The 10470-nt window shown below is 53.5% G+C and overlaps 2 protein-coding genes across 2 annotated transcripts in view; one reads left to right on the top strand and one right to left on the bottom strand.

The window, feature by feature from the left end:
- The window catches only part of PROSER3 (proline and serine rich 3), an 11778-nt gene extending 3704 nt beyond the window's left edge, over positions 1–8074 (bottom strand). Inside the window, 7 exon segments of the mRNA XM_021707647.1 lie at positions 3112–3251; positions 3352–3434; positions 4072–4175; positions 4280–4407; positions 6593–6795; positions 7110–7206; positions 7993–8074. Coding sequence (XP_021563322.1) covers positions 3112–3251; positions 3352–3434; positions 4072–4175; positions 4280–4407; positions 6593–6795; positions 7110–7206; positions 7993–8003 — 766 coding nt within the window. The 5' untranslated portion in view covers positions 8004–8074.
- Positions 8075–9181: 1107 nt separating this feature from the next.
- Positions 9182–10470, top strand: part of HSPB6 (heat shock protein family B (small) member 6) — a 1607-nt gene continuing 318 nt past the window's right edge. The window contains 2 exon segments of the mRNA XM_021707641.1: positions 9182–9401; positions 10346–10470. The exon segment at positions 10346–10470 is cut by the window's right edge and continues 30 nt beyond it. Of these exon segments, the coding sequence (XP_021563316.1) occupies positions 9204–9401; positions 10346–10470 (323 nt within the window). The 5' untranslated portion in view covers positions 9182–9203.

Here is a 10470-nt window from a genome sequence, read left to right as displayed (position 1 = left end):
CCTCAGCCTCCCAAAGGCGCGGGATGACAGGCTGAGCCACTGAGCCCGGCAGGTGTCCCGTTCTTCGTGAGGCTTTTCCTGGCTACCCTACTCAAAGCTGCAACAGCTCCCTGACCTACCATTCCCTATCCTCTGTCCTGCTTCATTTTTCTCTTTAGCTGTTGCCACCTTCTAACATACCAAATATCAAACTTCTTGGCTTACTTACTGATTGTCTCTCCCTCTACAATGGCAGTCATGCAAGGGCGGTGATTTTTCTCTGCCTTGTTCATTACCAAATGCCCGGTGTCAAGAACAGGGCCCAGCACAATCGATATTTGTGGCATGAATGCAAAGTGAACTGTTTCTTGTGCTCCATCCCACTGCCCAGCGCTGGGCTGGGAACCCAGTGATGGCTCAAGGCAGGGCCAGGGGCTGTCGTCAGTCCAGTGAGGCAAAAAGACATCATTCCCATCGCCCAGAGCATTATTTCATCAGTTGGGATCAGGTGGGCTGCCATTCTCTCTCACAGGCCCTAGCATCTGACGCTGTACAGATCATTCCAGACCTCCCCCCTCCTCCTGCCCTACATCCTGGTCACTCTCCTCCACTCTGCTCCTCAGGCTCTGGTCAAGGCCAAGCCACCAGCATCTTTCGCTGAGTGTTGATTGCAGCCAGAGGGAGTCTCTTTTTTTTTTTTTTTGAGTTGTTGTCTAACTGTCACCCAGGCTGGAGTGCCGTGGCACGCTCACGGCCACCGCAGCCTTTACCTGCTGAGCTCAGGCGAGGCTTCTGCCTCAGCCTTCCAAGTAGCTGGAACTACAGGCATGTGCCACCATGCCCGGCTAGTTTTTTTATTTTTTATTGTAAGAGGTGAAGTCTTGCCAAGTTGCTCAGGCTGGTCTCGAACCCGTGAGCTCAGGCAATCCGTTCCCCTCGGCCTTCTAAAGTGCTAGGATTATAGGCATGAGCCACCGCGCCCGACCAGAGGGAGTGCCTATTAACACCCAAGACAGCTCCATGCTCAGAACTCTTCTGTGTCTCCCCAGTATTAATAACATAACAACCAAATGACTTGCCAGGCACAGTAGCTCACACCTGTAATCCCAGCACTTTGAGAGGCAGAGGCAAGAGGACTGTCTGAGCCCAGGGCTTCGAGACCAGCCTGGGCAACATAGCAAGACCATGTCTCTACAATAAATAAAAAAATTAGCCAGGCATGTTGGTGTGCGCCTGTGGTTCCAGCTTCTGAAAGGTCGAGACGGAAGGATCGCCTGAGCCCAGCAGGTCGCGGTTACGGTGGCAGTGAGCATGCCACTGCACTCCTGCCTGGGTGACAGAGTGAGACTCCAACTTAAAAAAAATAAAAATAAGTAACAACCAAATGCCTCACCATGCCTACATAGCCCAACATAATCTGACCACCGCCAACTTCTCCCCCTTATGCTACGCTACTCTCACCCATGGCTCTTACCTTTTCTGGTCCATGCTCCCTCCCATTTCAGGCCCACTTTACATGCTGGCAGGCTCTTGTCCATTTCTCCCTTAGATAGTACCTCCTCCAGGAAGACTTCCCTGACTCCCGGCAACACAATCCTCTCCAGATTGCTTCACATTTGTTTGTGGGGTTATGTGGCTATTCTCTACCCCACACCCACTATGCTGTTAGGACCGTGAAAGTGAGACCATGTGTGTTTCGTCTGCTGTGAAATCCCCAATCCTGCTCACAGGGCCTCACACACAGTAGGATTCAATGTTGTTAAATGAAAGAATGAATTAGCCGGGTGTGGTAGCACACACCTGTAGTTCCAGCTACTTGGAAGGCTGAGGCGGAAGGATCGCTGGAGCCCAGCAGGTCGAAGCTGCAGGGGCCAGGAGTGGCCACTGCACTCCAGTCTGGGCGACAGAGTGAGACTCCAACTCAAAACAAAAGAAAAAAACAAATGAAAGAATGAAAACATGTAACTGTAAAACAACTAAGGAAGTAGGTATTAGTTTTATCCCCATTTTACCAATGAGCAAACTGAAGCTCAGGAGGGGAAATGAATGAAAGGTGAATTAGAAAGAATGGGGAATCAGACAGACTGGGCAGCTCAGGCAGGACCATACAACATGCATGAACTCCACTGTTTGTTTTTTTGAGACAGGGTCTCACTCTGTTGCCCAGAAGGGCAGTGGCATGATTCCAGCTCACTGCAGCCTCGAACTCCTGGGCTCACACAATCCTTCTGCCTCAGCCTCCCAAGAGTACAGGCGTGGGCCACCATGCCTGGCTAATTTTGGTATTTTTTGTAGAGACAAGCTCTCACTATGTTGCCAGGTTGGTCTTGAACTCCTAGGCTCAAGTGATTCTCCTGCCTCAGTCTTCCAAAGTGCTGAGATTAAAGGTGTGAGCTTCTGCGCCCAGCCTGAACTCCATGTTGTACTTGTACCTGTGCCCACTCACAGGAGCCCCATGAGACCTGGATAGCATCTGTCTCGTGCACCACTGGACCTGGGCACAGGGTAGCAGTGGCAACAATAACAGCAGTAACAGTCATCCAGGTCCTCTAGCTCGTCTCTAAAATCTTGAGAATCACACAGCTTGCATGTTTTCATGAAGTCACATGGTATGTATAGCACAGTTACGGGTCTGGGCAGGACACCAGACTCAAACACACTGATGTTGGGTTGAACCATAGGAAATTGCCAAGAGTTGACCATTTCGGATTACAGAAAATATTTCATCTGGTACAACGTAATATATGCAGCGAGATGTATAAATATTCACCCAAATGAGATCAGTACAGATTACAAATAGCCTCTTGTTCTTTAGGTCAGATTTTGCTGTCAAACCAGGGTGATGCCAAATATGCAAAAAGTCTTTTGATTTTAAAGCCTTGTGTTCAGAATTGTAGAGGATAGCAGAGCCGCCATACTCATGACAGTTACTGTTAACAGAGCTGTGCTTTCCATGTATTTACTGACTCATTTCATCCTCACAACAAGGTAGGAGAGAAATATAATCATTATTATCCCTGTATGACAGTTGGGGACACAAAGCCAGAGAGGCCCAAAGTCACACACCTGGTAAGTGGCAGAGCTAGGACTCATACCTAGGCTGCCCTAAATTTTTTCCTCCCAAGCACTTACCAGGTGCCCCGGGGCCAGAGCCCTTGCTGGAATCAGGGGCAAAGTTCCCAGAGAAGGGGGAGAGGCCATTGGAGCTGAGGAGGCGTGAGGAAGTGCTGGCATCACTGGGACTGAGGGACGAGCAGGAGATGGAGCCCTTGCTGCAGAAAGAAGGCAGAAGTGAGGCAATGGAGATCTCAGAGGCAGCGGGCTGGGCAGCGCCGTAGGAGTGGGAAGAATGACTGGGGCTGGTGGAGGCACCTGCGTTTGAGAAGCTTGGCAGCTCTGCTTTGTAAGCTCAGTGTCTCCAGGTCTAGCAGGGATGAGTTCCATGTGTGGAGGCTCTGTGGGGTGAGAGAGTCAGAGGCCAGCCCCCACCCCAAAGGCCGCTGGGAAAAGGACTCTGGACGGAGGTTCTGGAGTGCAGGTCTGTACCCCACCTGATACCCTCACATGCCAGCTTAGAATTTGCTCCTCCTCCTCAGGGAAGAGAGACTCAGTTCTTCTCCTTTGGATTCACACCTTTCACGTGCAACTCACTGCTGTTGGAGAAGGACCGGTCCTTCCTTCCAGGCCAGAGCTGACTTAATCAAGCACAGTGACTGGCTCAAGCAAGGACGAGTAAGAGTGAGTACAGGGGCTTTGGACAGAGCTATTAGAAAAGCCTCCACTTTCCACAGGAGTAGCTGAGTTACTACCATGGGCACCTGGAGGCACTGGGGGCCATCTTGGCTCCTATGAGGGGGAAAGCCTGCCTGATGTAGAGTCCAAAAAAGAGGAACACAGAATCAAGAGAGTTGGGTTCCTTCCAATATTTTTCAAGCACCTGGATCCGGCCATGCCTGAAAGCATCTACTTTTGGATTTCTCAATAACATTAAGCAACAAGTCCTCCTTTTCTGTTTTAGCTCCCTTGAAACAGGGATCAGGTCTGGTGCTGTCGGTTCAGGCACATAAGGGAGGAAGTGAACGGGGATGCCACCTGCTTTATTTCCTGAAGGGGAGCCATGAGTTGGGATGTGCTGGTCACTTTGGTAGGAGTCAGGAGAGCTGTATAGGGTCTTCCTTCTGGTTCACTGGCTCCTGCTAAGAAGTCCTGGTTGAGTCATGAGGACCAGGAAGAGAGGCTGCTGAGGGCATTGATCAGGAAAGGTTTTAAGCCAGGGGGTGTATGAGACTGAAGTAGGTACCTGCTGCAAGTTGACTGCTGGGGTCTGGAGACTCAGACTGCAACCACCAAAAGTCAGCTGTGGTTGGGCCTGCAGGCTGGCGTTCCTCTCGGCTTGTGGGCTGAGCCTGGCGGAACCTGTTTATATACCTGTGAACATCAGGGCATGGGAAGTGAATGAGTGAGGAAGGCCAAATAATAACAATAATAATAATTACAACAGCCAATGTTTTCCAAGCACCATGGCAGAGCCTGGTAGCTGTGTTCCCTTCTTATATAGTAATGCACCTTTTAGCTGGGCACATAGCCACTCTTCTAAAGACTACATTCACTGGGTGCCTTTGCAGCCTTGTGGCCATGGAAGTAGGTTCTTGACAAACAGGGCATCAGGAGTTGTGATTCTGGAAAGCTGATGTGTTTGGGCGCCATTCTGGTTCCAGAAGGAAAGGGCAACAGCCTAGGGATGGGACAGCAACTAGAATCTTGGGTCCCTGCTGCCTCAACTAGGAGCTGCCATATCAGCCCTGCTTACTTCTACCTGCATGGTAGAGGAGGGAGAAATAAATGCTATCTTGTTTAAGCCAGGGGTCCCCAACCCCTGGGCCACGCACCGATACCAGTCAGTGGCCTGTTAGGAACTGGGCCAGGGATTGGCAGTAGTGGGAATCTGCCAGAAGGGGAGGGCACACCTCATCAACAAGGGTACCTGCATAATGAACATTGTATACCTAACCATGAATTGTACCCCACATCTTTAAAATAAAAAAAAAATTTAAGGAAAAAAAAAAGGAACCAGGACACACAGTGGAAGGTATATGACAGGTGAATGAGCCAAGCTTCATCTGTATTTGCAGCTGTTCCCCATCGTTCACATTGCCACTTGAGTTCCGACTCCTGTCAGATCAGCCATGGCATTAGATTCTCACAGGAGCACAAAGCCTATTGCGAACTACGCATGTGAGGGATCTAGGTTTTGTGCCCTTTATGAGAATCTAATGCCTGATGATGTGAGGTAGAGCTGAGGTGGTGATGCTAGCGCTGGGGAGTGGCTGTAAATACAAGTTAGCATTAGCAATGAGGTTTGACTGCACAGAGATCATAATAAATCAATTACTTACAGACTCCTATCACAGCCCTATCAGTGAGTGGCAAGTGAGTTGATGTACTTCAATTGTACAGCCCCATCTGGTGGCAGGCTTTAAGTCAGAATCCAGTCTGGGCATGTTGGCTCAAGCCTGTAATCCCAGAATTTTGGGAGGCTGAAGAAGCAAGAGGACTGCAGGTCCTGGACCTGAGTCCAGCAGGTCGAGGCTGTGGTAGCCATGAGCATGCCACTGCACTCCAGCCTGGGCGACACAGTGAGACTCCAACTCAAAAAAAAAAAAAAAGTCAGAATTCAACACTTATTTTAGTCCATGCATTATTTGACCACCTGCTTCTGTGCTTCTTTTTTTTAAAATGGTGAGCTGTATAATTATTTCATTATATGTTACAACGTAATAATAATAGAAATAAAGTACACAGTAAATGTAATGCGCTTGACATCCTGAAACCATCCCCCCATCCCTATCTGTGAAAAAATTGTCTTCCATGAAACTGGTCCCTGATGCCAAAAAGGTTGGGGACTACTGGTTTAAGCCATAATTACTTGGGGACTCTTTGTTATAGCAGCTGAAGCTATAGCAACTGAAGCTATAAATCCAAGTGCTCACTATGAGAGAGGCATTAGTAGAGATCATTACATATGGTAACTCACTGAAAGTTCAAAACAACACTAAGAGATATGTGCTATTAATATGCCCAATTTAGGCTGGGTGCAGTGGCTCACGCCTGCAATTCCAACACTTTGGGAGTCCGAAGCAAGAGGACTGCCTGAGCTCAGGGGTTCAAGACCAGCCTGGGCAACATGGCGAGACCTAATCTCCACAATAAATCAAAAAATTAGCCAGGTGTGGTGGCATGCGCCTGTCCCAGCTACTTGGAAGACTGAGGTGGAAGGATTGCTTAAGCCCAGCAGGTCGTGGCTGTAGTAGCTGTGAGCGTGGCACTGCACTCCAGCCTGGGCAGCAGAGTGATTCTCCAACTCAAACAAAACAAAACAAAAAACCCCAATTGAGAGATAAAGAAATTGAGGCCACGCTCATGCAGAAAGTAAGCGACAGAGCTGGGATTTGAACCCAGGCAGTACAGGCCCAGGGCTCTCAATAACACACACGAAGTGTCTCGTGATAAAACAGCACTGCATAAACAGCTCTGACCATGATAATTATAATGGCATGCCTGCTCCCTCCCCATAATCCAAACTCTTACTCCCCCCAGGGCTGCTAGTACTTACTTGGCCACCACAGAGTCCTCGCTGTCAGCCAGGGTGGGTAGTGGGGAGGCCCCGCTCTGTCCCTCAGCGGTGCTGGGTGGTGAAGGGGTCCCTGAACTGGATGGCCAGGACTGCTCAAACAGCTCAGGGGAGTTGAAACCTGTGGCTAGAGCTTTGGGAGCTTGTGGGAGCCTGGATCTCTGGGATCTTGATGGGTTCAGGGTCTAAGATGAGGGAGCGCACAGAAAGAAAAAGTGAGGTCTGAGGGATCATTCCTGTAGGGGAACGAAGACACGCATAAAGTCTCAGTCCAGAGGGGAAGGAAAAACATCCTGCTATGACAGCAACCTAGAGTGGTTGGGGCTGTGATGGGGGGTCCAGGTGATAGAGAGCTGGACTGGGGAGAGCTGTAGGGAGGGAAGGAGGGACTGTCTCTTGCTGTCTCATCCCCAGCTCCCAGCACATGTCTTCCTATCCTCTAGTGGTCACTCCCTTGCTAGTGAGCTGGTGCTCAGCACTCTTTGTGGGGTGTCCTCACCTTGGGGCACCAGGTCTGGCTTCGGGATGGCCAGTAGTGGCTTCGACCCAGGGGAGCACCTCCAAATGGACTGTCTTGGAGAGGGAAAGCTGGGAGGCTGCAAGGGGAAAGTGGAGTTGGCAGACAGAGCACGGTCACTGCAGAGCCAGACAATTCCCATAGATTTCTGGAAAAGATGTTCTCTCATTCCCACCATGTACCGCTACACATTCAAGATAACGACGGGGGATGCATGATTCCCATCAGCCTTTGGAGCAGTCTTAACAGAGAATCCAGAAACTGGTAGCCTGTGGCTCTCAACCCGGGGTCCAGTCTAGGAGGGACCTTTTACAACTTTAGCTGGGTTCCCACCCCAGACCAACAGAATCAGAACAGCTGGAAGTGGGACTGGGCGTCTGTATCTTTTTCGCAGCGTCCCAGGTGATTTTGAAGCGGAGCTCAGGTTAATAACCGCAACTAGGACTCTCTCACCGCACGTTTCCTTTAAATCGTTGGGGACGCTAAGGCGCAGAGTCGATAGACTACAAACCCCATGATTCACTGGGTTCCACCATGGCGAGAAAGTTCAAAGACAACACCCATGAATTCCTGGGGGCAATTTCAAAATTAAGAAACTCAATTTCCAACCTATCCTTGGACACGCTGGAGGAAAGAATCCCTTGGGGCCACTCAGAGAGGACAAAAGCAGTTTGGGGCACCCCCGGGAAGGCGGGGTCTGAGGCTGGAGGGGCCAAAGGCTATGGAGCATCTTGGGAGTTGTAGTCCCACTGCAGCTGAGCCCGAGAGACGCGGGATTGCAGTAAACCGGTCCCTAGGCTGTATTGCTCTCACCCTTGGTTCTCTCCAGGCCTCTGGGGGTCCCTGGAGGAGGAATCAGCCTCACCTGCTGTCCATCCCGTAGCCAGCTCAGCGCTTCCGCCTGCTCCGCTCCTTCACCGGACAGACGCGCGCGCATCTTTGTCGCTGAGCAACGCACTGTTAGCCCCGCCCCGCCGGCCAGGCCCGCGCAGGAAGAGAGCGGCCTCCGAGGCGACCAATGGCTGAGAGGAAAATAAACACAGCTGGAACGTGACCAAAGGGAGGTGTCTCACGACTGGCTGTAACTCGGCCTGTCTGAGAGAGCACGTGTGATTGGACAACCTGTAGCTCCCAGCAGTAATTGGCAAGACGGTTGGCCAATGGAAAGGCTCTGAGACTGGGCTCGCGATTAGGCGACCGATCTAAGGTACCCTCGCTTTCCTGCAGCGTCGCTTTCTAACTACCCTCTTGCTGCAGGAGTACGTTCCCAACTCCAGGGTAACTACCGTTCTTTTTGTTGTGGCGCAATGGGAGAGTCTGTCCCCTCTCTAATCGCCATTCCTCCACCAGCTGAATCAATCGGCCCGTCCTGATGGTCATCTAACCATTTTCCTCTAGCTGCAGGAGCAGCTGGTTGTCTCAGTTGCCAGGCCTGGGCTCCTGGCCCAGGTAGCGGGATCAAAATGAGCTATTTCGGGCCCCGGCGCTCGGCCCCCAGGGGGCCAGCTTGGACTGTTCGTGCTCGCACCCCCTGGTCACTGCGCACCCGAGGCTGAGTCAGAGGCACAGAATTAGGCCCGGCTTGCGGGGGGACGGGCCCAAGGCCCGGTTGAGGATGGGGATAGGGCCTGCTTTGTGTCCTCCTGACAGCCTGACTTGGCTACCGCATTCTCCAGGAATCTGCTCCCAGGACCTCCATCTGCGTCATCCTCAGAGCTGCCAGCGGGGCGGGAGTGAATTAAAGGGACGAGAAACTCTTCAGTGGGCCTCTCGGGCCCGGGATCCCAATCCTCAGGCTGTGCTCCCTACACCCGCAGGTTTCTGCCTCTTCAGCCTTTGTTTCCCCTTCAGAAAATCGAGGGATCTTAATGACATCTTCCTGGCAGCCTTCGCCAGGCATCCAGCAGGCGCTTAATAAGCGGCCAAGTCATTGTTTGGGTTTCTAAATAAGGCTCCACTAATGGCCGGGTCTGGCTACCGTCCCAGTGTCCCCGGGCGGCCCTCCGAGGGGCCGGCACGGGGCGCACTATAAATCGGCGGCTGCGCACGCGGGGCACTGCAACGCCGCGGAGCAGGATGGAGATCCCGGTGCCTGTGCAGCCGTCCTGGCTGCGCCGCGCCTCGGCCCCCCTGCCCGGACTTGCGGCCCCCGGACGCCTCTTTGACCAGCGCTTCGGCGAAGGGCTGCTGGAGGCGGAGCTGGCTGCGCTCTGCCCCACCGCGCTCGCCCCCTACTACCTGCGCGCCCCCAGCGTGGCGCTGCCTGTCGCCCAGGTGCCAGGCCTGGGGGAGGGGCCGACTCGACCACTTCCAAAGCTAGGGGTCTGGGCCAGCGTGGGGTGGGGGGAGGGGAATGTTCGATGACTGAGCGGAGTAGAGTTCGGCCACTCGGAGGGCCGTGCGGGGTCCCCTGAGTAGGGAATCTGGAGACCGCGATACAGAAGCGGGTGGGGGGTCCCGTCGCTCTGAGGTTGGGGAGGGGCGGTCTCAAAACTCTGAGGGCAGTGGGAGGCTTGGGTCCCTGAGCGGGTGGGAACGGTCACCGAGGGGGAGTCTTGGTGACTCTGAAGGAGGCTGGTGACCCAGGAAATCTGGGGAAAAGGGAGGAGGGCAGTGACTCCCGAGGCGACAGGATGCTGTTAGTCTTGGGGAAGAGAGTTTAGAACTGTGTGTGGCGACCCCGTGTCTCCTGGAGAGGTAAAGGGAAGTGTCCTGCGACCTGAGGCAGGAGGGGCTGGCCACTTTAAAGTGGGGGAAGGGCACGGCTGAGGGCGCAGGAGGGGACCCGAGTGGGAGGATAAAAAGAGGACTCTGGAGACTGGGGGCAGGGGCAACTTGCCAACTCCTGGCGGGGCCGGGGAGTAAGGGACCCGGTGGTTCTGGGGGCAAGGGAGCAGGGGAACCAGTGTCTGGGAGGCTCGGTGACTGTGGAATCTTGGACGTGGGCGAGGGGGCAGGCCTCCTCCCCCTGGGAGGGCGGAAGCACCCGACCTTGCAGGGGCGGGGAGCCTCATCACTCTGGCTGCGAGAATCCCGAGTATTACGGGGGGGCAGGAGGATCCCGTTGGTCCTCGGGGCCTCCGCCTAGGAAAGCGGACTCCCGGGTTCCGGAGGCCAGTGGTAGCCGCGGCACCGGAGCCCACGGGGCTGCGGGTCTTCTGTGTCCGCGAGCCTCGCCGGGCCCAGTGACAGTCCCGCCCCGCGCCGGCTGTGCGCAGGTGCCGACGGACCCCGGCCACTTCTCGGTGCTGCTAGACGTGAAGCACTTCTCGCCGGAGGAAATCAACGTCAAGGTGGTTGGCGAGCACGTGGAGGTGCACGCGCGCCACGAGGAGCGCCCGGT

The sequence above is a fragment of the Carlito syrichta genome, unplaced genomic scaffold (assembly GCF_000164805.1).
Source record: "Carlito syrichta isolate Samal-C Ts95f unplaced genomic scaffold, Tarsius_syrichta-2.0.1 Scaffold123311, whole genome shotgun sequence".
NCBI classification, from domain to species: Eukaryota; Metazoa; Chordata; class Mammalia; order Primates; family Tarsiidae; genus Carlito; species Carlito syrichta.
Note: the sequence above shows the minus strand (reverse complement) of the source record. Positions and strands in the feature narration are given on the sequence as shown.